Genomic DNA, 27,618 nt, shown 5'->3' with positions numbered 1-27,618 from the left:
CACCTTGCTCTCACTCTGTACAGTCAATGTGGCAGGGACTGGTGGTTGTTCCCCCACTCTCTGATCCCCCTTCTTTTATAGCAAGAGAAGTCAGCCTGGGCCTTTGGCTTTCCGGAACAAAGACTACATTTCCCAGCTGCCCTTGAAGTTAGGCGTGGCCATGTGATGGGTTCGACCAATGGGCTGAGGAAAAGTCACGTGGGCAACTTTCTGGGCTGTGCTGTTAAAAAGGGTGGGAGGAGCATACCCTTTTCTTTTTCCTCCCTCCTCTACCCTGGTTTGAATGTGGATGTGTCCGGGAGCGAGAGCAGCCATCTTAGACTGAGGAACAGCAAGTGAGAAGGAGCTGGGGCATAGGACACTGCCCAGGGTTGCTTAAGCACAAACCTGTATGTAAGAAGAGAACTTCTGTCTCATTTGAAGCATTATGATTTGGGCCGTGTTAATAGGACCCGAACTGGTATATAAGCAATCACACCAGTTTTTTCAAACTACTCCTATATATATAACCTCTTGTATGGCATCTTCCAAGGTGTATTTCATTAATGACTCCCAAGCACTGATTTTGAACAAAAAATACTGTGGTGCATTTCCCACAAAGATAGCTACTCATAATCCCCTTATAGACATGCAGCACCTCCTACCAAGAGGTAGAGTCGATTTCCCTCCCTTTGAATCTGTGCCAGCCTTGTGACTCACTTTGACTAACAGAACATAAAGGGAGTAACACTATGCCAGTCCCCAGTCTGGGCCCTTAAAGAGTCTGGCACCTTTGACTTTCGCTGTCTTGGGAGCCAGCTGCCATCTAAGGGAAGTCCAATTATCTGACTGAAGAGACCATGTGAGGAGGATAAGAAATTATGAAGGGGGGGAAGGGAGAAAGAGAGAGAGAGAGACTCGGCCAAACCCCAGCCAGCATAGCCAACTGAGGTTCCAGATGTGTGAGTGAAGCCATCTTGGATCCTCTGGCCCCAGTCAGTCATCCCAGCCATTACCATGTGGAACAGAGATGAGCTGTCTCCACCAAGCCCTGCCCAAATTCCTAACCCAAACAACCAGGACCAAAATAACATGGTCGTTTGGAGTCACTAAATTTTGGGGTGTCCGTTATGCAGCAAGAGATTACTGATACAGATATAAAATAGTCTGAGGTTGGTGACAGAGGGAGGAAGTAGCCACTTTATGGGGCATAGGAAGAGAGTGACTGAGGCAGAACAAACACAGACACTGAAAACTTACCCAACTGCTCGCTTCCCCCAGCTAGAATGTAATCTTTGTGGATGTCTCTGGGAAGTAGTTCTGATTCTTTGGTATCATGGAAGGTATTAGAAGATTTTCCCCAATGAACAAAAGAGGTAAGAGTGGAAGCAATGAATTCCACAGTGAAAAGTCACCGTCTTCACCAAAAAGACGCCCAACTGAAAAGTGGCTGGTGGTATGTGTATATTAGAGATGGACACCAGAAGTTTACCTGTTTGCTTTGCACTAACAAATCAGGCCAGGGGAAAAAGTCCACCACTATCTCAATCGATCCAGTTGTTTCAAAGCTGACGCTAGCTTCCTGAAAGTTTAAAGGATGTGTATTTGTCAACCCAGGAAATATTTAGCATAATTTAAGATCGACAACGATGCACTGATACGTTTATTCTTAGCCCCATAATGTTTGTATCTTCAGCTGAATCTCTGGAAATAAGGCAGGGCAGCCCAGCAAACCTCCCTGTCGGTCAGTCCAGCTGTCAGAAAGTTGAGAGCCAGAAGAGCCTTCCATCAATGTGCATGCGTATCTGCAATCTCAGAGAAGTTTTTATTCCAGAATCTCGTTTGTGCTGACTCTCTCAATCTATTCTTCTCTGCAGACAACACAAAACTAGCAGAGAGCAATTCCAAAACCCAAGTTGGTTTGTACATTGTCCTTTGTTAAAACAGCTAAATGGGGCTCTTTGCATGTCAAGATATCCGCTGGGTTCTCATTATCTGGGGTTTTTAAACTTTCTTTAATGTTTTTCTCTTCCTCTTTTTTTTTTTTTTTGAAGATTTTATTTATTTATTTGACAGAGAGAGACACAGCGAGAGAGGGAACACAAGCAGGGGGAGTGGGAGAGGGAGAAGCAGGCTTCCCGCGGAGCAGGGAGCCGGACTCGGGGCTCGATCCCAGGACCCTGGGATCATGACCTGAGCTGAAGGCAGACATGTAACTGACTGAGCCACCCGGGCGCCCCTCTTTTCCTCTTTTGGCCCAGGAAATAGGGTTGGTCTAAAGGAAAAATCACGTGTCAACTCAAAATCTGGTCTCTAGATGAGGACTTATAATTCTAACTGTCCATTGTTCTATGTAACTGCCAGTGCCAGCCAAAACAACTACAAATGGAAAGAAAGAAAAAACATCCCCTAAAAACAACAGTTGTTTCATTCCAAGGTTTTCTTGTTTTATATGTCAAAGGCAGTTGCGGCTCTTTAAATAGTTTACCCTCCTGCAATTGCAGTACGATTCTTCCCCGGCACTGACTTCTTGCTATATCTGTTTTGGAAATAACCATGGGTTTGAATCCGCCGCCAGCGTGTGGTCTGCAGAAGAGAATTAATTTTAATTCACGGCACTTTCGAATCAGACCACAGGACTGGCCACCTCAGAGTCAAGAGCGAGCCCAGGGTTCTCTCTCCCCCTCCAACTCAGCAAAGCTCTGGCCAAGATGCGCTGCTAGAAGTTGTGTAGCAATCTGGGAACTACTCAGCCACCATGTGTCAGCATCTAAAATCGTCTGAGGCTCCGGGTTATGCTCAAGGACCCCCTAGCCTTGCCAACACACAAAGTGATTAAACTCACGTAATCCATTTAAAGCCGAAAGAGTCAAGGACAACCCTGGAGTCACATTCACTGGGGACACACTCCAGCTTATCTGTCGCCAAAATCAAAGAAAAGAATTGCCTGCTTGCTTTGTCCCTGTGTCTCCTTTTCCTGGGAGCTCTATGCTCTCCGGTGGCTCACGAGTCCCCTCTTTGCCACTCCCACCTCAGTGTAGGCACAAGATCCCTTCCTGCCCCCGCAGGATGGCTGAGCCTTGCCCTGGCAAACCCTACGATAAATCCCCTGCAATTGGGGTTCGTTTCTTAGTTCTTTCTCGCTCCCTCTGGGAAGGTTCCAGCCCCATCTGGGCCAGCTTAAGCCATGCCTGTTGCTTTTTGAGAACGGCCGGCATGTTCTTCCCATGGCTGCACACGATCTGGACACCTGAACGGTGATCCCGAGAGAACGCGTGGCCGACGCTCGCCTAGCAGGAAGATTTTCAAGCCTCTCCTCTCCTCCCAGCCTCCTTGGCCCTTTGCCGCGTGAGGGAGGAGAGACGAGCACATCCGCGTGGTGGTTCTGAGGAGCTGGCTTGCACACACCAAGTCCCAGGGCGACCCTGAAAGCGACAGCTGTGAGGGGCCCTCCCGACCCGAACCTCGGGCCGTAGGTCCTGCTCTCCCAGAGGCGCACGGCCTCAGCGCCGCGGGACCAAGACCGCGCCGCCATCTTCGCACCGGGAACGACGGTGAGCCGGGGGCAGAGGTCTAAGGCCTCAGAGAGAGAGCTGCTGGAGCAGCTCCGGGTTTCTATACTCGCCCCGTTACTGCCTGCGCTGGAAGTCTCAAAATTCTATTTCCCAGGCTCCTCCTGCCAGCTGGGTGCCGGGCAGGTTCGCGGTCAGGAGGCGCCGTCCTGGGAACGGGAGGCCAGTACGCTTCTGGTGGAAGCTTCAGAGAGGGCTTCCTGGGCTCCCGAGACAGCAGCAAACGTCTGCTCCCCCAGCCCTCGGCTGGCGTGGCTTTCTGCTGTAACCAATCCCGGGTAATAGTGTTTTTCCTCTTCTGTTCCTCTGGCTCTTTTTAGACTTTTTTTTAAAAACCCATTCTCTGTAGTAAATTCTCCTCTGTTTGAAGTACCTAGCGTGGTGTCTGTTTTCCCAACTGCTGACCAATACAAGCTCCTACCTAAGTCCTAGAAAAAGAGAAGCCTCGAATAAATCTGAGTCAGTGATCTGAGTTTACTTGGACCTCTTGCTCTATTTGGGTACGAGGTGTGGTCCAGGCTGTGGCTCGGACGTAGAAGGGTTTCTGTCACACCCTGGGCAAGGTCCCTTGGCTAGAGCTCAGTCCCCCCGTAACTGCAGAGTGAGAACGGCTGCCAGGGAGGACCGTGGACAGTGGTGCCATCACGAAGACACCCCTGGGACTGAGGCCAGAGGAGTTGCTGTTGTACTTCTGCCCCCAGAGGGTAGCATCCAATTTCAGTCTCACTCCCGAAGCATATGCCCCAGACAGTGAGCAGTCAGGAAGGAGTCCTTGGGCTAAAGCACATCAGCAGACTGAGCTGACCAGGTCTCTGGAGGATGGGCAGATACCAACAGTATAAGAGCCAGGCTCCTATGGCCAGTTGCCTTAGCTTAGTCAGTGCCAGAGCTGTCTCTGGATTCAGGGACTTTGGGCCTGAGAGCCCGGAGACACAGGCTTGGTTCTATGCAACCTTGAATAAGTCAGTGACTTCTCAGGCCTCATCTGTAGACTAGGGGAAGGGCCTAGAATGTTCTGGAAGGGTGGGTCCTGGCAGCTCTAAGAGTTTATGAGTAAATGATCCTCTGGGATGGTGGCTCTCAACCACTTGGAGGGAGCTTTGGAAAAATACCAGGGCCCCAGTGATTCAGATTTAAATAGAAGCCAGAGTTGAAAACCACTGTCCTAGAGCAGTCTGCCTCAGTGTGTAAAGGGCACAGGAATCCCCTGGGGAGCTTATTAAAATGTAGATTTTGATCTGCCAGGTTTGGGATGGGTCACAACATGCTACATTTCTAATAAGCTTCCTGCTGGTGCTAATGCTGCTGGTCCAAGGGCACACTTTTGAGAATGAAGGTATTAAAGTTCTTCCCAAATTTGATATTCTAAGGCAGGTTCTCAAACTTGAGAGCATCAGAATCCCCTGGAGGGCCTGAGGAAATGCCAATTGCTAGACCCCACCCCAGACCTGCTGAATCTGCATTTTCACCAACGTTTCCAGGTGATTCCATGCACCTTAAAGTTTGAGGAGTACTGTCTTCCATCAGTTGCTCTCTTTAAGCACTTTCAGAATGCCCTGGGGGTGGGGGTGGGGGTGGGGGTGCTCCTTAAAGCACAAAGCACTGGGCCCCACCCCAGAGCCTCTGATTCAGCAGATCTGGAGTGAGGCCAAAATTTGTATTTCTAAAGAGTTCTCAAGTGCTGCTCTGGGCTCCCAGGACCACACCTTAAGAACCATTGCTCAACAAACCCAGAGTCAGGTAACATTTCCAAATCCCTGTTTAGCACACCGAGCGCTGGCTGACCATCACAATTGACAACAAATGAACTCGTCTGTCAGCTGAAAGGCACACAGATACTCTCTGCAGGGCGGTCCCGCAAATGTCAATGACTGCTCAGTGCCACAGGGCAGATCCCTGGACGGAAGCAATACCTCTGCTAGTCTGCAGCGGCCTCAGTAGCAAACCTGACTTTTGGGAAAGAGACAAAACTCCGACAAAAGCCATCGGCTTGTGAGGTCAGCTCCAGGATATAAACTCATGTTAGGTCCAGGCTAAAAGCCAGAGAAGTAGGGATGAAGAGAGCTTCTGAAAGCAAAGCTGGGTGCTTATGCTTTACATCCGGGCTGTTGATGCTTCCTTTAAAAATCCACTGTACACACACACCCTGCTCCTCCCAAAGTATGTGCCCCGTCAAGACTGGTATTTTCTTACCGACACAGGAGGCCGGGCGGCCACTCCAGGCCTTGTTGTCCATACACGTGACCGTCCGCTCCCCTTTCAACGTGTACCCTGGAGAGCAGTAGTACTCACACCGGGAGTTAAAGTAGGCGCCATCGACGCACTTAAACCCTCCATTCGCCGGCATGGCCAGGGTGGGACACCGCTTTTCTGAAAAAGAGAAAACTGGATACTCAGCACTTCTTAGTTTTTGTCCGCAGACTTTCAGAGTCCAGAAACGCTGAAAACACAGCGAGTGCCAAGTCAATTGAAAGACAACGGACAGAATGAGAGAAACAAAGCGGTGGCCGCATGCCACACAGAAGGGGCCCACTGTTCCCTGTGAGACCGCTTGGCTTGGCATCCCAGCTGAGCTGCAAACGGCTGGGTTCCTCAGAAGCAGACCCTGAGACGTGGATTTGTGTGCAAGTGATTTAGTTAGAAAGGGCTCCCAAGGGAGACCAGTGAGGGGTGGAGATGGTAGGACAGGGGAGGGAAGGAAGCCAGGCAAGGTGGGATCTCAGGCAAGGTGGGCTTCAGCCTGCCCCCGCAGGGGAGCTCTGGAGCAGAAGGACACCGGAGTTTGGCCTGCCTCCAGGCAAGGAAGTTGGGCTTCCCTAATCCTCCACCGGTCAGTCCTGGGCAGCTATGGGCCCACTGGGGATGCTCTCCCTGTCCGCACAAAGAGAACAGTCCTCCGCAGGAGCAGAGCCTCCTCTCCCTCTGAAGAAGATCCAAGGGGCAAGTCAGGAGCTGGGGGATGGACACCCAGAATTGGGAAAAGGGCATCCAGGAATATCTGGGTAAAGCACCAAAAGGGTCCAGTCACCGTGGCACATCGTCAGCACGGGCTGGGTCACATGCTGCAGTGCAGTGCCTTAGTTTCCCCAACGATAAAGTATCGGCACCCCTATCAATAGCCTTGTGGCAAAAACTGGACACAGGGCAGATGCCCGGCATACAACAGGTGCTCAATAAATGGGGGCTGTTTGCAATAACAATGCCATCTCACAGGTGCTTCAACAACACCCTCTTGCAGGGGCCCAAATGAGAGGTGACTTTTCCTCAAGCTAAAAGTCAGCCCCTGACTTCTTTCTCCCCGACACACAGTTGCTTCCCCGGGAGAGCATTCTGCAGTGACTCGCCCTGCCTCCCGAAGCTCCACCCCTTGGGAGAACATTTCTAGACTGTCTCTAGGAACAGGAGTCGGTGACTTCTCCTTCTCCTGGTGCTTCTGGCACGATGTGCACCTCTGCCCCGCTCTCTGCTGCTAGTCCGGGACCCTTGACGGCAGAGCCTGTGTGTATCTTGTTTCTAGATCCCCAGCACCTTTCCGGGGGCTAGCACGTACGTAACAAACACAACCTGTTCGTTGAACAGACCTCTGTTCTTGCCCCCCTTTCCCCAAACTGCCGATCACACCGTCAGGTCTGTGTCATCACTCTTCCAACCACATCTTACAAACCCACTGGCATGTGCCCACCAGGGGGAGTTTTTCTCATCAGGGACCAAGTAATGTTCAGTTAAAAAAAAAGCCCTAATCTCAGAGCACAAGAACTTTGGCCCTGATTGGCCCCAAGGCCTCACCACGGCTGCGCTACTCACGCTTGCAGATGACCTTGTCAGACCACCGCTTGTTTGACTGGCAGACGAGCTGGGAAGAGCCGTGCAGCTCATAGCCCTTCCGGCAGCGAATGTCGCACCTGGTCCCCAGGGCTGTTTTGTAGTATCCTCCTTGAGGGGCCCTGCAGTACACATCCCCATACTTCACCTTGATGGGGGAGCACCACGGGGTGTCTGTGGGTAGCAGAAACAAAGGAGGGGAGAGATAGGAAAGGACATCTTTAGAAAATGTGTCTCCTCATTCTCCCAAGTCCCTGGCTGGCTGCACTCCAGATTTTGGAATCTCTGAAGGAGTCTTTAAGGTGGGGGTGCCTGGGTGGCTCAGTCAGTTAAGCGTCTGCCTTTGGCTCAGGTCATGATCCCAGGGTCCTGGGATCAAGCCCCAGGTTGGGCTTCCTGCTCAGCGGGGAGTCTGCTTCCCCCTCTCCCTCTAACCCTCCCCCCACTTGTGTTCTCTCTCTCTCTCTCTCTCTCTCTCTCTCTCTCAAATAAATAAATAAATAAAATCTTGGGGAAAAAAAAGGAGTCTTTAAGGTGTCTCTGGGTGGGGAGGTTAGGATCACAGGACTAGGTGTCAGATGTATCTGACTATGGACCCGGGTTCCTCCATTACTAACTGTGTGATCTTGGGCAAGTTACTTAACCTCTCTGAGTCGATATCTATACCTGAGTACGTATCTATACCCACAGAGGCTCTCATTAAGGACAAAAAAAAACCCCACTAATGCATATCAAGCACCTAGCACAGTGCCCAGCACATAGCACTTATTCAATAAATGCTTGTTCCTTTTGGTATTTCCCTGAAGGAGGTAACAGAATTCTACAAAGGGCAACTGATATCATTGTGAACCCTAACCCTAACCATCCGTACGTAGTGACAGGGGACTCAATAACTGGTTAGAGTTTTTCCAAATCTGCACGCATATTCTCTGTAAAAACTCATACTACTATTTTAGTTCATGTGAATGAAGCTGCCATGTCCAGAATTTTGCCAAGGGATATAATTTTGGCTTAAAATCACAAAACACTTGCTCCCCATAGGGAAGCAACCCCCTTTTCAGATGTCCCCAGTTATGCCCCACTTAGATAATGTGGCAAAGTTCCCAAATGGCAAAATTCCGGGGTGTTTTGATTTTGGTCTAGTAGTTGCCCAGAGCACAGCTAGGATCACAGTGATAAATCAGAACCTCTCTCGGGTGCCTTTGCAAGGTGCTCGCTGAAAGCCCTAACATTGTTAGGGCAAGGCTAGCTCCCCGGGGGGCAAGTTGCCACGGTGCCCACTGCACAATCGATGGGGACCAGTGCTGAGCTCCCTCAAGCCTGCCAGTGGCTCTCAGTGCCGCGCACAGGAGCTCCCTTCCCCCGGCTGCCTGGCTCTTCTCGCCGCTTGGGCACCTGAGCTGTCCGTGAGCGGGGTGCGCTCGCCATCATGTGGCCAAGGAGGAGGACACCTCGTCTGACCAAAAAATTTTCTGAGGGTGTTTCTGACTGCTTCTCAGCCACGAAGACCAGGTCATGCCCAGGACTTGTGCGCAGACTGCTTTTTTACTTTTGTGCTTTCACAACTCCTTTGGCTAACACTTTGATCCTGTAATGTGTCTGCAGACTGCTGCCACGTGCGTGGGTCCTAAGTCAGGACTCAAGCACGCATTCCCTGGCCTTTCAGGGTGTAAGGCATGTCCTGCGGGCTTGGCCTCGAGCTGACAAAGTTCAACCCTGTGGACGCAGACTTGCGGGAGCTTGCCCCAGGCCTACAGACCCTCCTTGAACAAAGTTTCGTTCCTCTGGACTTTACAGACCCTGTCTGTGCCAATGGTTGTACGTGAGAACAATCTGGAGCCTGAAGTAAAGCACAAAACAGCACACACGTCTCCATTATTTCCTTCTAAGTATAAAAGAATTCTTGAACCAGTTTTAAATACCCTGCTTCTTTCTTTGGTGATGGCTCCAGGTAAGCCATGAAACTAGGAGATCTCAACATCACGGGTAAATGAGAAGCCCTTGGGGTCTCTTTGTTTAGCGTGCCAAGCTGTGGATATTTCTTCTATCATCAAAAGATCTTAAGATAAATTCTGGAAAAATCCACAGATGCCTACTACTCAAACAAAACTGAGATTTGGAACCTACTGGCCTCTGTGACTACGAGAAGTGAGGTATATTTCTCTCTCCCCCACCCCCCGCCTTTCTTTTCCAACTGTAATAGGAAAGATCACCTACAAGGAAACTCCAATATACACCTGTTGTTTTGGGTCTCAGAGAAGCACTTTTTATAGTTCATCAGAGGACTTCCATGGTATTAAAAAAAACTTAAAAGTCACCTGTCATTTTACCTCTTTATCATCTTCCCCACTGCCTCATTCCCTCTTACTTTCCCTGCGCGTCCTTTTCTCCTTCTAGACTGCAAGGCTTCTGTGTTCCCCATCTCCAGCCTCCTCCTCTTGCTGACTGGGTCCCCCTTACTACCTCTCTCTCCAGAGAGAGAAAGTGAAGCCCCCACTGGGGGTGGGGGAAAGGGTGGTGAGGGAAGAGTGAACATGGGGGGCACAGAGAGAGAGGAGGAAAACGTACTGAGCTAGTGGAGTATGGCGCATGCAACACCAGGCAGAGGCAAAAGCCCTGGGGGGCATCTGGTCCAACTCTATCATCTCTTAGCAACCCTGGACAATTCACTAAATCTTTCAGGGAATCAGATTCCTCGTCTAGAAATGAGAGGAGTGGATTAAGTTCTTTTCAAAGTGTCATCTAGCTTTAAAGTTGTAGGATTCAAACTCTACCTTACTCCTTTCTGACCCCCTACCCATGCCTGCCTCCTTCCTCCCTCTTCTGACTGATAACTGAGTAGTCTCTCGTAACCCTTCCAGCCAAAGGCAAATCCTTTGTGCATTCTGTGTCCTGATCACAACTCCACTGACGTAAACCCGGGAAGAGTGTCCAATTCTCGGCCTGTGCTTCACTCAAATGTTGAAAATGCTCATATCCTCCAGCTTCTGGACTTTTTTTCAGGAGGGACACGATTTTCAAAGAAGCTAATAGGAAGCAGCATACCTTCACTTTAGCACACGTGTTATGGTTGGCTTTTCCACAAATGTACCCAGGACAAATATTTAAGGCTGGCAGGTCCGGTAGAGAATGACCTAGGTATACATATATCACAAATTCATCCATTTCGATATAATATTTTCGATGCAATTAGATTTTGTCCCATATTCTGAGTCCTCAAATCCTCCCAGAAGTGCTGACTGCACATCTAAAAGCTGTGCCATTGTCAACATGTGGGGGAAAAAATCTTGTTTTCATTTACTCGCGAAAGGAATTCCTTTTGGATTACTTTCCAAGAGAAATCTATGGAAGATATTTTGACGGTTTAACAGCCCTTCTGTAACAGTAATTAAAATGCTAGTGAGTGACTTGAACTGGAAGTGCACCAAAGCACCATGAGTTGAAGTGAATGAGCAAAACGTTTAACACAAAGGTTTTGCGGAAGAAAGCTCTTATGCGGCTTCCGTTAAGACACAGTTTATTTCGGGAGAAATCTAAACTGATTATTCAGGAAAGGTTTGTCAGCCCCCTAGGCCAAAGTGGTAAGCATCCCAGTTAACTGGAGTTCCTGGGATAGACAGTGTCTTATAGCAGACTAGTAAGGAACCACTAGCAAACTCTGGACGTTGAGTTAAAACATCTGGATTTCAGACCTCAATGCAATGTTGGCTAGCTGTGTGACTCTGGGCAAGTCACCTACCCTCTCTAATCTGTGGTTCCTTCATCGGTGCATAAAGAATAACAATATATCTCCACATGCCTTCCCCCTTCCCTCAGTTAGTGTGACCATATGATGGCATTCCATGCAAGAGAATCAACAAGCGATGCTTGCCACATTCTGGGGCCACAATAAACGTTGATTACATTTCACTTTCTTCTTTTCTATAACTCAAGAACACTTATTGAGTACGTGCTCTGTGCCAGACACTGTGCAGGGGCCTGAGGAGCTAGAGCTAAACCCCCCGTTAACAATGGTTTACGTTTAAAGTATTAAAACTTAAAAAAAAACACAAAAAACGGGCGCCTGGCTGGCTCAGTCAGAAGACTGTGTGACTTCTGATCTCAGGGTTGTGAGTTCGAGCCCCTGGTTGGGTGTAAAGATTACTAAAACAAAACAAAACAAAAACACACATACACAGAAAACAACAACAACAAAACAAAAAAAAACAACTTAAAAAACTGACAAAAAAACCAATTTCCTAAGACAGATTTTTTCTTAAAACTCTAGGACAGGCACATATTTTAGCCATCTGGTCTACCTCCCACACCTGCAATGCTGTGAGGTGAGGATGAACACTAGGAACAATGAGCTAAAGGCACCAGACAACTTCTATTGTACAGGTGAAGGGCCATATGTGCACGCATGTGTTTTAGGAAGATTTTTCAACAAGGAACTCAAAGAAAAAAAATTTTTTTAAACCCTCAGTTAGGGCGCCTGGGTGGCTCAGTCGTTAAGCATCTGCCTTCAGCTCAGGTCATGATCCCGGGGTCCCGGGATCAAGCCCCGCATCGGGCTCCCTACTCAGCAGGGAGTCTGCTTCTCCTTCTCCCTCTGCCCCTCCTCCCTGCTCATGCTCTCTCTCTCAAGTAAATAAATAAAAATCTTTTCTTAAAACCCTCAATTAATTAAGAAGTGTGAGGAATCAGAATACCTCCTTACCCCAAACATCTAATTAACAAGCTTGTCCTTTGCTTGATTGGTTAATTCCTGAGGCACTTAATATAGAGGTTGTGTATAGAAATGAGTATCTGCATTCACGAATCATAAGAAAATGTGGAATATGGTGGGAAATACACCTGGACATAGGAACTAATCATTGTATTAGATTGTTCACTTCTGTGGAAAACCAGTGAAGGACTCTCTGAGACCAAAGGCTGACCAGTACTACCCTGATTCTCCCACAGCTTAGACGTATCACAACAGAGCAGGGCAGTATCCTCTTGCTAGACTGTGGGCAAATTTCCTGGGTAAGGTGCCACAACAGAACTTTATTAACCAATTTTTCTTCAAATTATTCCTCCACTGCAAAAGGAACCAGGATTCAGAGAGAAATCACCTCAATTTACCTTCTTTTTTTCCCAGGGTTCCCTAAGCTTCAGAGAAATGACTCACCAGTAGAAATATTTGTGGACATACTTACCTGAGCCTGCATAGAAGTTTCTTGATTAGGCTTTTTATACCTGGTGGGGGGGTGGATGGCTGCAAATGTGTAGAGATGGAGTTCTTTATCATGAGATTAAAGTTTCAGTGGGCAACACACTTAATCATTTCGGGAGCCAAGCTGGACTCAGAAAGAGCACAATGAAATGAGCTTATGAAAATCAAGTTTTCTCATTCCCCATTCATCTCAGTACATTAGCAGCACGGGGGTCCAGATTTGACTTTGGGTGGTTTACTCTGGACCATTCTGGCTGTAATGTGTGAATCAGGCAGAATTCATGGCTTGATTTTCACTTTCATCAGCTAGAGCTTGGCTTTGCAGAGGTAAGGACAGTAAAGAAACTTAGGAGAATAAAATGACCACTGGGCTGCTGAAGGACAGCACTTCAGAAAATTCCAAATGCTTTTTCTTTCTTTTGTTTCTCTTCATTTTTTTTTTTTTTTAAATGGGAGCATAAGCTTATTCAATTTTCAATATTTTTTTTTTCTGGACAGGTAAATTTGCACTTTAATGTGGTGGTTGTCTGGTCACTTTATTATAGTCTGTTTTGCAGGGCAAAAAGGAAAGGCCTCCTGGCACCAGCAGGTCCCTCATTAGCACACAAGCCAAGCGTTCACCTTTATATCTAGCGTGTGAATACCCGACTTCATCGTCTTCTAGCGGTGAGTCTCCAGATCCTACAATAAAAAAGAACAGAAACTGCAGCAAGAAAAGCCACCTGATATGGACGAATATTTCGAAGCATTGCTTTGGCACAGTCCATGCAAGAGGGGCAATTAGAACGCAGAGCCGAGAGGGAAAGCTTCTGTGGCCATTCATGAAGGGACAGGGGACCTCGCAGAGGGAACATGGCTGGGCTGAGATTGGCAGAGCCAATCAAAATGCACCTCCAACTGATTTTTGGCGTCACCATGTGCCAACTGAAATTCTGGACTCAGGACAGTAAGTCCACTGTACTCTGCGAAGACACCAATGTGTCTATGAATCTCATGCCAGGGGAGACGCAGTAAAATGTGTGTGACTCAGACATGGCCTACAGTTTCTCCAGCAGTCAAAGAAAACTCAGCCTGAGTATTTGTGGTACCTGAAAATCAGTCTGTCCTGTGAAATGAATTTGGGTGGAGGCTAAGGAGGCAAATCAAATGTCTTATCTTAATGACAAAAGGACTACAAAGCTACTCTGGTGTATTTGTAGGAAATGAGGGCCAAAAGCAACAATCTGGACGTTTATTTAGCGCCTCTGACCAAGGCATCGCTCAAGTAAAGTTTCTTAATGAGTCTTGCTACCCTTGAAAACCACAGCCCCAGAGAGAAAGTCTATATTTAATTTTAAAATTTAAACTCATTTGGAAGTTGGAACTGAAACATTTTTAGAATATTAAATATTAGATTCCAGTAAGTGGTAGATTCTTCATCTTTAAAGTAGTACCAGGGCCCAAACTTCAAAACTGGAGTCTTAAATTTACATATCATATCTTTCCCTCTAGACTTCCTGGTCTGATCACTGACAATGGAGTTGGCACCATCTTGGTCACATGTTTACCTATAGGGACCTGCAAGCATAACAGACAAGGACAAGAACACTCTCTACTATGAGGTTTTTCAAATCCCCATACAGGATAAGTGAAGGAGTAATGGTCCCTGCTCCACATGTATTCTGGATGAGAGATAGAATGGAAATTCAAAGTTGGAAGCTGATGAAGGCTGGACTATGTCCATTTGAAAAAGGACTCCCCAAAAGAGAAGCCCAGGTCCATGTTCTCCTTTGCTCCGGGATTCTTTACTGGCTCTCTGGCTGCCCGGACAGGTACAAAGTTACACAAACTGTTCCTTCCTCAATATCAAAAAGTGAACAAGAAAACCAGTATTACCCTCCAGGAAAGCAATCTAGGAACATGAATCAAAAGCCTAGTTTTAAACCCCATTATCCGGTCATTCCACTTCTGGGAATCTATCCCAAGGAAAGAATATTAAATATCGGAAAACCTTTCTACACATAAAGACTTCTTTGCGATGTCACTTATAATAGCAGAAGACTACAAACAGACCAAATAGTCAATCTTATGGTTAAATAAACCATAGTACATTCACTGGATTCACTGGATTGTAATGTAATGTAGCCATTAAAAATAATGTTTATAAAAAGATACAACAGTGTGGGAAAAGCTTATGTTATAACATTAAGTGAACAATGCGTTATAGCAAAATTATACAAATGGTGTGATTTATAACAATGTAAAACAATCAAATTCACAATAAACAATGCATCGAAGAGCCTATGATGATTGGATGTTTTTCTTCTTTCTCATTTAAATTTTCTACTATAAACATGTATTACTTTCACAATGGAAAATAAACTTTATTATTCATGTAACTCAAAGAATCTTAGTTTCTAGAGAACATTCTGAATATATTAGAAGTGTTTCAGATCTGCTGTCCCTCCCCTCCCACCCTGCCCCCATTTCTCTCCACGTTCAGAGCTGAACTGGAATTCTCTAAGAACTGCTGGATTCTTCAACTCCTTATGGCCTATCTCCTAGTAAGTGTCAACAGATCTAGCTCGTATTAAGAGCACTTCCCTCTTCCCCCGAGTCATCCTGGCCTCCATACAATCTACCTAGGCAGTAACAGGCTCTGGACTTATTCCTGGTTCGAAGCAAAGAAGACAACTGTCACAGGTTGGGTTCTTTGGGAAGTAGCTTTGAGGATGGAGTTCAGGGCACAGGAGGTTTATTAGGGATCATCAACACCTGTGAAAGGGATAAGAAGGAAGCAGGTTTGGACAGAGGGAGAAGTCGAGCTTTGATGTCAGCCCAATGACAGCCTCTCGGGTTGGGCGGAAATGCTGAGGCTTTATATCCCTGCCTCGATCAGCCACTGGATAGGGCCCATGTTGGAAGGACGTGAACATGGGCCACGCACTCCCGACAGCAGAGGCAGTTTCTGAAGGGGCTGAAAGCTGATGACTGGCCGAGACCAGGATTGCCTCCAGTGGAGACCACTGGTCCTTCCTCGAAGGAAGATCTGGTCGGGGCATCTCCAAGACCACCACAACACTCGCTCATGGAACAATAACTTGAGATGTGTAATTGTAAGGGGGGGTACCCTCCATAGAGAAAGGAAGGGACCTAGTAGAGAGGCAGGTGCACCTGGGGTGCACAGCCCCATTCCGCTGGTACATCAGCATTCTAAGACACTTTCGTCACATATTATTTATTATAGGGAAAATTTAACATCTGACCACAGGGGAATGAGCAAACAAGTTATCCTCTACCAACAAGCTATTATATAACCACTAATCAAGTTTGGAATAGGGAAATGTGTATGAAATACAGCTATGCAGGGGCACCTGGGTGGTTCAGTCAGTTAGGCGTCTGCCTTCGGCTCAGGTCATGATCCCAGGGTCCTGGGATCAAGCCCCGCATCGGGCTCCCTGCTCAGCGGGGAGCCTGCTTCTCCCTCTGCCTCTCCCCTGCCCGACTTGTGCTCTCCCTCTCTCTCACGCTCTCTCTCAAGTAAAAATAAATAAAATCTTAAAAAAAAAAAAGAAATACAGCTATGCAGAAAAGCAGATACTGTAAACTATATACAGAATGAAGTATAAAACTATACACATATATATAATATAATACTAACACACGTATGTCAAATTTGGAATACAATAAGGTAGGATTCCTTATCAGTGGGGGGAACAGTCAATAAATACGCTAGGATTAAATGGATATGCATATACAGAACAAAAATAAGAGTCCTATCTTGCACCATACCAAAAAACCATTTCCAGAGCCTACATTTGAAAGCCAAAAATTTGGGGAAAAATGCAGAATGTCTGCATGATCATGAGGTAGGGAAAGACTATTAAATTAAACGTACAAACCATAACCTATAAAGGAAAATATTGCTACACTTCACCACACTAAAATGTAAAACTTCTGTGCAATAAGAGACACATAAACAACATTTAAAGACAAGTGCCAGGCTGGGAGAAAATATTTGCCCCCCACAGAATACAGAATTACTGGGGCGCCTGGGTGGCTCAATCGTTAAGCGCCTGCCTTTGGCTCAGGTCATGAGCCTGGGGTCCTGGGATTGAGTCCCACATCGGGCTCCCTGCTCAGCGGGAAGCCTGCTTCTCCCTCTCCCTCTGCCCCTGCTTGTGTTCCTGCTCTCGCTGTCTCTCTCTCTGTGAAATAAATAAATAAAATCCTTAAAAAAATAAAAAATAAAAAGGGAAGAGAGGAAAGGAGGGAGAGAAGGAAAGAAATGGAGAAGATGGCTGGAAGAACATACCAGAAACCTCCATACTCGAGCAGAACTCATGGGTGAAAATTTCCCCTTTTTTCTCTGCTTTTCCGGTTTTCTCCATTGAGCCTATCATTACTTTAAAATTTCCAACAAAAACGTACTGAACAATCGTGAAAGACTAGACATGGCGGACTGTGGTATTTAGTATTTCTGGTTCATACCCACACCATTGCAAGTCTTCACATCCCAAAGCCTTGATACACATCTAAAAGGACTGCCGCACAAGCCAAGTGCAGGACCAGCTGCCAGAAGCCAGGCTTGTATTCTCTGCTTTGCGAGTTTCCTCCACCTCCCCCTCACCTGCGCACACATAACTCCCACCGTGAGCTCTGACCCTGCTCACTGCCTCCCGGGGTGTCAGGGGTAAACTCTGTGTGTTAAACCACGAGCTCAAGTCAAGACCACGAGTTCAACTCAAGTGTCATTTGAAAAGCGTTAGATGTTTGCCCAAAGAGAAGAAACCAACAGGTTACACCCTGACGAGAGTCTTTATAATGAGCCAGAAGGAGACAAAAACATTCTCACTACTGCTTTTACTTAAATCAGAGACTGCAAGGCAGACATTGCAGATTACCTCAATTCAGAATCCTGGCAGAGGTTACCCTGATGAGCCACTTGATTAGCAGCAGCTCACGGACATTGGTCCACTCAGCCCCACTTAGATTCCCAACCCACTAGTATGGCTCTCCCTAGCACTGACAGGCCGACAGCAAATGACCGTCTCGGGGTACAAGAACAAGTATTCCAGGGAAAAGTGGGCCCCCCAAAAGCAAGACCAATCTGGGTGCACCAAAAGCTGCTGATCGCTGGCCTGGCAGCCATTCTCCTCTTTTTTCTTGCTAAAGACCCCCAGGTTGTCTTTGGCAGCAATGTGCCCTTCCCCAGGAGATGAACGACGATGACTTTAAGTCAGAAATCGCCCTCTGCCAACGACTATTGCCGGGGTAGGCACGAAACCCGGGATTGGCCAATGACAAGTAAGAAGAAGTCCGATTTAGGGGGATGGGGAATATGAGAAAGATTTTCTCCCTGATATAAGAGAGAACTGCCCAAGGAGAAAACTCTTTTGCCCTCTTTCCTCGCTTCCTGCTTTGGAAGCTATTGTGTAAGGGTGAATGCCCCAAGCCATGGAAGCCCTTTTGCAACCATGAGATAAGATGTTGGGGCTTCTAAAAATTTTCAGCTGAGGATGGTACAGTGGAAGAATAACAAGAATGTGGGGTCTGTGGTATACCTTATTGGGCCACTAAATCAAGCTCAGACATCTTACCTCCAAACTTCTTGTTAGGTCAACAATAAATGTCCTTTTGATTTAAGCTTCAGTGAATAGCACTGTTTATTACTTGTAACTGAATGTATCCAGACCAATACACAAATGAATGGGAAATTTACTGCTTATTACTGACAGGGGATAAAAGAAGGGAAAAGAAACTAAATGGGTACTAGCCATCCCTCTCTGAAAGTGTCCAGTTCATATTCAGCCTAAACTCACACATCAACTTCTATAAAAAATAACCAGTCTACAAAATGGACATACTGAAGGATGCCATAAGACCAAAGACTAACTTCCGTTCAGCAGATTTTACTTACTAAAGTTTAATAAGCAGTAAAAGAGATTCAGACGTACTGGGGATGTTCCACAGGGTTACAGTGAAAAGAAAGAAAGGAAGAAAAAGAGGGGGGGTGGGGGAGGACAGAGGAAGGTTCCCTAACACATTCTTCTTAATTTATTAAAGTCTATCCCTTTAGAATTCTGGTTAATTGAGGTTTTATTATGACAACCATTAATCAGTCCTCATATGGTTCGGATTACCACTCTTTGGAAAGAATGCTTCAGTGCTTCTTCCACACAAATACAAATTCTACATTGGCTCAGAAATCAGAAACTCGGTGCCATGAAGGATTCTGTCCCTCAGCCATACCTGGAGCCAATTCCATTTATAATTCTGCTCTCCTTGCAGAAACTTCATCTAATTCAACAGATTTCCAAAGAAACAGCCACTCCTCTCCCCCAAAGTTCAAATAAGGGTCTTCTGGTCGACTGAATCCCACCCTATCATTCTGAATGTCCATGTATCATTGAGGCACCAAATCACTCTTAAGAAATATCTGTTATATGTATTAGAATTACATCAGGAACTTGGATTTTAGAAGGCTAGTAGAATGCTCCTTCCATCACCCTAAACATTTTCTCATGTTGGGGTGGGGGGAGCATTTGAGACTAATGAAAATGTAGCCAATTTGCTAAAACTATGTATTTCTTTATTGATTGTGATACATGATCCGAATCGACAGATTTGCTGGTTCTGTGTTATATTTGTAGCTCAAAGGGTTGGGTTTATTTTTCAGTTATTTTGAAGACAGCTCTGCATTCTTAATGTTTTGTAGGAAATTTCTGTTTTTCCCTTCATCATCATTATTCCAAATATACTCTTATTATTATCAAAAGTCATCATATTAAATAGCAAACTGCATCATCAATTTTATACCGAAAGTCAATAGCAAAATAAAATTCCCTTTACAGTAGAGATTGTTAGTCTGAGTCCCTGGCCTCCCAGAGGATCAACGGAAAGGCTTTGTGCGGGCAGTCCATGTACCTTTTGGTACATAAATACACTTTTTATTTTCAGTAAAAATAAAACTTTCAGTAGATTTTTAATAAGGGTCTGTGATCCAAAAAGTATTAAGAACCACAGTTTTATAGCATTCTTTTTAAAAAATTTTTTACTATTGTGTTCAATTAGCCAACATTCTTTATTTTAAAGCATGTTAGAATGTTTACTGAAGGGACGCCTGGGTGGCTCAGTCGGTTAAGCGTCTGCCTTCGGCTCAGGTCATGATCCCAGGGTCCTGGGATGGAGTCCCACATGGGGCTCCTCACTCAGAGGGGAGCCTGTTTCTCCCTCTGCCTGCCGTTCTCCCTGCTATGCTCTCTGTCTCTCTGTCTCTCTCTGACAAATAAATAAAATCTTAAAAAAACCAGAAAGATCCTTTATAAAAAAAAAAAATGTTTACTGAAGAAACATGCAGTATCTCCTTGATATTTGACTCATTTTAGTATGGAAGAGGAGATACAAATATATTTAAAACAGAGATAAATGCTTACCTTTATTAGATCTTATTGTTTTTCCCCTAGATTTTGATGTTGAAGGAAGCTTTCTGAAACGATGGAAATATTTTATATCTGTGCGGTCCAACAGGGAAGCCCCTAGCCATAAGTGGTCAATTAAGCACTTGAAATATACGACTAGTACAACTGGGGAACAGAGTGCTTTTATTTCATTTCATTTTAATTTTAATAGCCACATGTGGCTAGTAGCTACCATATGAGACAGCATAGATCTAGACTTAAGAAAACTATGAAGATAAATTATGTCTCTAAATAGCTCAGTGGTGAGAACCATGTCTAATATGTCTTGTCTACCTAGGATATGATTCAGAATTGGTAGTCAACAAATGTAGGAAGGAAAGAGAGAAATTCCCTTAAGTTTCTTATGACACATAAATCATATGTCCTTATGCTTATGTGTCTGCAATGGTTTATCCTACTCGGTACAGCTTCAGTACATGAATTTGAAAAGTGACAATCCTGGAGAGATCTGTATGTTTAGAAAAAGGTATTTTTTAACTTATTTTATTTTATTTTATTTTTTGAGGGGGGGAGGGGCAGAAGGAGAGGGAGAGAGCGAATCTGAATCTCCACACTGAGCGTGGAGCCAAACTCAAGGCTCAATCTCGTGACCCTGAGATCATGACCTGAGCCAAAACCAAGAACTGGATGTTTAACTGACTGAGCCACCCAGGTGCCCCAGAAAAAGGTATTTCGTACTATTGGAAGCCATAGGGTATTTATTTGTGGGAGCGAGATGATTTAGTGCTAGCGAATGATTTGCCAAAGGGGTTACACTCAGCCACAATAAAGTGTAAAGGATATTTGGATGGCTTATGAACAAAGATCAAATCCAGGGCACTGCCAGGAAAACATAGTCTAAAGATGAAGCCAAAGATATGACTGTCAAATCCTTCCTTAAATCAAGATGGTGACTCAGAATCCCTTTAATCATACAATAGGCCCCTGAAAGAGATTAAGGATGTGTCTCATAGATCCTCTCAACCAAACAGAAAAGAGTCTGTATCTATAAAACTTGTGGGTATAGCTTTTGTCTAGTGGAGTGAACTCCAAGAAGATTCACAGGAGACCCACAGTGTTCTTAATAAGTTATACATACAGAAATATCCCTGGCATGACTGAGAGGACAGAAACATTACAGAATGAGGGGAGGTCTTTGGACTCTCAGAATTCTCCCATCAGGAAGCAGGCTCACGGGACTGCTTAGCTGTCAATAGGTGTGACCTTTCATGAAAAAAGAAAGCATGCTCAGAGGGTGGAATCAAGAGCCCAGAGGGTGGAATCAAGAACCCAGACGGTAGAAAACCATAAAGAATCCTTTTCAGGGACACCTGGGTGGCTCAGTCAGTTGAGCGCCTGCCTGCGGGTCAGGTCATGATCCCAGAGTCCTGGGATCGAGCCCCTCATCGGGCTCCCTGCTCAGTGGGGAGCCTGCTTCTCCCTCTCCCTCTGCTGCTCCCCCACTTGTGTGCTCTCTCTCTCTCTCCATCAAATAAATAAATAAAATCTTAAAAAAAAAAAAAAAGAATTATTTCTAGACTGTGAGGCATGACCAAGTAACTACCAAAATTTGGGCAGCTAGATTTCAGAATTTTTATAGAACAGTGACTACTTTGTGCCCCCCATTTAATCTCACTTTTTTTAAATGATGGAGGAGGGAGTACAATCCTGCAGAATACATGTGTTTGAGCATCTTGTGGTGCTAGATTTTACCTGAGACCGGATCCTTGCTTGGCTCTTTTTTGCTCCCCTCCCTCACTTACAGGTTTTCCATGAGAGCAGTCCGTCACCAAGCCACAGGCTCAGCTTCCAGGGAACCAAGTTAAGACAGCCATTGAATCTCCCTAAAACTCAAATACCCCAATTGGCCATGCCTCATAGGGTTGCTGGAAATGTCAAATGGCATATATATATGTTTTTAAAATACCATATTAAAATAAAATAATTACTACCATCCCTGGTTTGTTTTAGAGACTTCTCAATTGATGGTTCATAATCACATTTTCTATTTAATTCCATGTGTATATATTTTAGGCTTCTACTGCCCTGCGCCACTGTGCACGTAAATGAGCTTCTGGTAAAAATATTAAAATGTGACAAACTTATATCTGGCCTGATAGGTTTTTCAAGAATGTTTTAATGCATTAAGCATCGTCAGGAATCTCAGTGCTACCGAAGTTTTCTCTGTGTGTTTTCAAATTCTTCCATCTAAACATCTTTTTTTTTTTAAAGATTTTATTTATTTATTTATTTGAGAGAGAGAGCACATGAGACGGGGGAGGGTCAGAGGGAGAAGCAGACTCCCCGCCGAGCAGGGAGCCCGATGCGGGACTCGATCCAGGGACTCCAGGATCATGACCTGAGCCGAAGGCAGTCGCTTAACCAACTGAGCCACCCAGGCGCCCCCCATCTAAACATCTTGTATGGTGTGTGTGTGTGTGTGTGTGTGTACACACACAGTTTTTTCAATAACCACCAGGAAAAGCCCCATACTCAATCCTCTCTAGAAAAATAAACTACTGTCACATTTAGTCTATGGATTCAGATGATCAGATGATAAAATTTGCTTTAGGAAAAAGTGACTTTCAGGTTCAATATATTACCAGAGCTTATCCTTTGAGGCAGGAAAATCTCTGTGGTCCCCTATATGCCTTCATAATCTCAAGATCTTTACAAAATGAGAACCTACAAAAAGTTATTTTATTGCTGTGAAGTGTTACTCCTGAGTCTCTCATTTTGTGACTCTTTTTTTTTTTTTAAGATTTTATTTTATTATTTATTTGAGAGAGAATGAGAGACAGAGAGCACGAGAGGGAAGCGGGTCAGAGGGCGAAGCAGACCCCCTGCTGAGCAGGGAGCCTGATGCGGGACTCAATCCCAGGACTCCAGGATCATGACCCAAGCCGAAGGCAGTCGCTCAACTAACTGAGCCACCCAGGCGCCCTCATTTTGTGGCTCTTGGTAGCACGTATGAGTGTTCAAACATTTGGGGTACCCTGAGGAAGGGGAGACAGAGGGGAGAGTGGTAACCCTTCTCTCCTCCATGGGTAAATTTACAAAGGTGTAATATATGGGAGGCCACTGAGGAAGCTCAGGAGTGAGTCCTACATGCATGACTGGCAGGCAAGACGTGCTCTGTTAGGTCTTGGCAAAGTTTTGAGACAGACGAGAGATGTCCAGGAATTGTGTATAAGTGTGTGTGTTTAAAGGAGTGCAGCGGAGACGACACTTTAGCTTTACAAGAGCATCAGCTTCAATTTCAAGATGCAGGCCCAGAAAAAATATGCCGAGGGCCAGAAGCTGTAAATGAGCCACACTTCCTTGGAAGCCTTACTCCTCTAAATCAGTGGCAGGCTAACAGATGAAAGGCCAAAGCTAAGAAAAGGGGGGGGGGGGCAAGTACACCAAGAAGAGACTTTTCCAAGTGGAACACGTGGATCCAGAAAGATCGATCGAAACCTTTTGCTAATCATGAGGAACAGATGGAAGGAAATGTTTATTACCAGTATTTGAGGGAGCACATTTAGCAAAATGTTCAGATGGGACAAGTTCACAGTACATCTCAGACATTCACTTCACCATACGCCCCCCCTCTTTTTCTTTCTCCATCACTATCCCAAGCCCCTCACATGTACCAACAATCAACTAGAGTTGTGTGTTTCAAACTTTTAACCCAATTTAATGGGTCATATGGTACTTCGGTAGGGAAACAGAATAGAATTGAAAATGTCAGGGTTTGCAAGTGTCCATGGATAGATCATGGCTAAAGAAGATGTGGTATATATACATACACGTTATATATGTACTTATATATGTAATGATATATTACAGAGTAATATTCCACTCTGCCATAAAGAAGGATGAGGTCTTGCCATTTGCAACAACATGGATGGACCTAGAGAGTATTACACTAAGTGAAATAAGTCAGAGAGAGACAAATACCATATGATCTCACTTATATGTGCAATCTAAAAAATAAAACAAACAAAAAGCAGAAACAGACCCATAAATAGAATAAACTGATGGTTGCTGGGGGGGGGGGCAAAATGGGCAAAGAGGAGTGGGAGGTATAGGGTTCCAGTTATGGAATCAACATGTCATAGGGATGCCCCAACATGCATAGGGAATATAGTCAATGGTATTGTAATAACACTGTATGGTGACAGATGGTAGTTACCTTTGTGGTGAGCATAGCATCATGTATAGACTCGTCTAATCACTATGTCCTGGACTCAAGACTAATGTAACGTTGTATGTCAACTATACTTCAATTTTAAAAAAGAAAATACCACACTTTGTTACATATATTAAAGATGAATACTACTTTGTGCAACTTTGTTTCAATTACGTGGGTGTGTATGTGGTAGGATGTCCCCAGGTTGCAAGAGACAGTCCCATTTTGTGTCTGTTGTCCCAGCATTATCAACAGCACTCCTTTTCACACTCAAAAGTGGACAATAAATAATACATTCACCCTAACAATAGGCCACGGTAGAATATATGTCTTCTTATGGGTCTTAGTCAAAATAAATGGGAAAACAGTGATTCTGAATATTTTGAAAACCCATAGGTAATGGCCTTGTCTTGTTAATTCTTTGTTTCTTCCCTCAAAATGAAGGCATCAATCTAAGAAAGGCTTCCAAGAGCAGTGACGGAAGCCTTCTCTTTCCCCTGATTTGTTCAGGACACGGATGTCCTATCCCATGAAAAGGCAAGCAGGTCCTGAGTTTCTTCAACCACCCATGGCCATCCTGGCTGGCAGGGTGCAACTGGAAGAGCCCTGGGATGAAGTTCCAGCTCCTCTACAAACTGTGTTCTCGACTAGGGAAGCCACTTTCCTTTCCTGAGCCTCAGTTTGCTCATCTGTAAAAGGGAGCGACCATAGAGCGCACTACATGTTTTCGAATTATGTTCTCTCCCAACATCCCCACCTTCAACCTGGAGTTGGGATCACTGTAGTCAAGCAAATCAACTTGCCCTCCTCTTCCTCCCCCTCCAACTAGTCGTAAACAATGAACATGGTGCAGCACTAAACTTCATCAGCCTCTCTCATTGTCATTGCCTCTTTAAGTCCTTGGTGCCACCCCAGGAGGTAGTGATGACCCAGGGACTAGAATGGAAAGCTGGGAGGGCAGCGGCTCTTTGCTACCTTGCTCGTGACTGTACTCTGTGCTCCGGGAATGAAGCGAATATGAATGATAAAAGAAAGAAGGATTGAACTCTTCTGACCATAAATCTTGTCCAATTTCACAACCACTGGTCTCTGTCTTCATGCCTTCTTCGCGCAGCCAACCTGAAAAGGCCCTTCCCCTCCTTCTTAGTCCCTTGCCTGTTTTCAAAGCTATTTCAAAGCCTGGTTCCTCTAGTTTGCCTCTTTTAATCTTTAGTATTTTTTTAAGATTTTATTTATTTGACAGAGAGAGACACAGTGAGAGAGGGAATACGAGCAGGGGGAGTGGCAGAGGGAGAAGCAGGCTTCCCGCAGAGCAGGGAGCCCGATGTGGGGCTCGATCCCAGGACCCTGGGACCATGACCTGAGCTGAAGCCAGACGCTTAACCAACTGAGCCACCCAGGCGCCCCTCTCATCTTTACTTTAAATCTTCTTCACATTGATACGCTCTGTTCACATCTTTCAATTAGGACTGATCTTATATTGCTATGGATTTTCTGAAGTCATTTCGGATGTGTGTCCCCATGCCACCCATGTGGTTCTAGTCTGTCTTGCCAGCTAAACATCAGACTCCTCGAGGAATTTGGTGGGGTTTCATTTCCCCTTCCTGCCCCGGTGAAACTAACAAAGTACCCCTCCACCAAGAGGCCCTTAGAGGGTTCTTCCCCTCGAGCCTTCTGTTCGAGCTGCTCCGCCAGTGTCAAAATGAGACACCCACCTCCCTTAGTGAAGGCTGTACTTACAGAAACAGATACTGTATTTAAGATTCAAGAAAGCTGCCCAAATAAAGTGGCAACTGGTACATCATTCTTGGCACTAAACCAGTGGTATAATTTACAAAATTCTGGCACATCATGGCAAAACTGAGAATAACAGGATTCAGGAAAGATACTACGAAAATAAAATAAAATCGCAGCACTGTGTACTGAGAATGGTAGATAGCAAGCCTTTAAATGCACAGCTAATGACGGGGTGCCCGGGTGGTGCAGTCGGTTGGGCGGCCAACTCTTGGTTTCTGCTCAGGTCGTGATCTCAGGGTCCTGGGATCAAGCCTAACGCTCAGTGCTAACGCTCAGCACGGGGTCTGCTTGAGACTCTCTCTCCCTCTTCCTCTGCCCCTCCCCTCCCCGCTCTCTCTCTCAAATAAATAAAATCTTAAAAAAAAATAAATCATTAGTTTTTGGTGTAGTGGTGACTAACATAATAAAAAATTATAAAAAAATAAATAAATGCACAGCTAATGATATTTTAATACAGATTAAATGGCAGATAGAGAGAGAGATGGAGGGAGAGAAGAGACTGAGGAAAGACACTTCTGGGAAACAGCCCTCACTTGAACCTCGTGAGAATGTCTACAAGTGACAGGTTGCAGCCTGCTCAGCTAAAACCTGAGGCTTTGTCCTTCTGCAACATTCTCTGGTTCCCTGGCAGAGGATGGAGTGCCAGCACCCAAGGATGAAAAGCTGGACTCAACCTGAAGCCTTCAGGCATGATTTATTTAGCCAGCTTCACCCATGACAGGAGGCAGAACGGTTTCTGTTGGGGTAGCTTCTCTCCTTGATTTTGCAAGCACGCAGGTTCTATTCAGTGCCCTTGAACTGACAGTCACACGGTAGCTGCTGTCAGTTACTACTCTCTTCACTGGGAGCTGTGAGCTCTGGGGGAAAAAAAAGAAGGTGGAGCTGAGCTGACAGCCGTTATGGTTTTCAAAATGATAATCTGCAGGCCTTGCACAATACTTGTTGGGAGAGGTTAAGCCCGAGGACACAAATGCCCGGTGCTACCCGCTGTCTAGGTGTGAGGGGCATCTACTGTGTTCTTCTATGTGAAACGAGACGCCTCCTTTCGGAGAATTGCATCATTCTCCATGCTACCCACGTGGTTCTAGCGGAGATGGCTTTATCCTCGCCTCTGACCACAGGGACAATCAGATCCTCCAGAGGATTCGCCTCTGGTGGTAAAAAAAAAAAAAAAAAGAAGAGCCCTATAGTTGCCAATGACAAAGGTTAGGTCCCAAAGAAAATGCCAATCCCCGAGAATGAAGTCACCAGAGAAAAGCAGAGACAAAACAGAGAAAGAGGGAGATAAAGAGAGATCTCATAGTATATGAGTATTTGAGTCCTTGGCTCTGGTATTCTTGGGCCCACCAGCATACCCCTGCCTTTACATAAAACAATAAAATCTCCCTTTGGCCATGGCTAGTTCAAGATGGGTTTCTGTTACTTGCCATCAAGAGTTCTGACTTAGGGGCACCTGGGTGGCTCAGTTGGTTAAGCAACTGCCTCCGGCTCAGGTCATGATCCCGGAGTCCCGGGATCGAGTCCCACATTGGGCTCCCTGCTCGGCGGGGAGTCTGCTCCTCCCTCTGACCCTACCCCCTCTTGTGCTCTCTCTCTCACTCTCTCAAATAAATAAAATAAAATCTTTAAAAAAAAAAA

The 27,618-nt window shown here is 45.6% G+C and overlaps 1 protein-coding gene across 4 annotated transcripts in view; it reads right to left on the bottom strand.

The window, feature by feature from the left end:
• Positions 1-27,618, bottom strand: part of SRPX (sushi repeat containing protein X-linked) — a 114,951-nt gene that overhangs the window by 56,829 nt on the left and 30,504 nt on the right. For 2 of the 4 annotated variants that reach the window (XM_021681685.1, XM_021681702.1), the window contains exons 2-4: positions 13,192-13,251; positions 7,356-7,547; positions 5,745-5,921 (exon numbers count right to left, since the gene is read on the bottom strand). In XM_021681685.1, coding sequence (XP_021537360.1) covers positions 5,745-5,921; positions 7,356-7,547; positions 13,192-13,251 — 429 coding nt within the window. The remainder of the gene's footprint in view (positions 1-5,744; positions 5,922-7,355; positions 7,548-13,191; positions 13,252-27,618) is intronic. The other 2 variants (XM_044911703.1, XM_021681694.1) reach the window with 2 other exon arrangements.

This window comes from Neomonachus schauinslandi, chromosome X (genome assembly GCF_002201575.2).
Source record: "Neomonachus schauinslandi chromosome X, ASM220157v2, whole genome shotgun sequence".
Classification (NCBI taxonomy): Eukaryota; Metazoa; Chordata; class Mammalia; order Carnivora; family Phocidae; genus Neomonachus; species Neomonachus schauinslandi.
The sequence above is the reverse complement of the archived record's forward strand: the minus strand, read 5'-3'. Positions and strand labels throughout refer to the sequence as shown.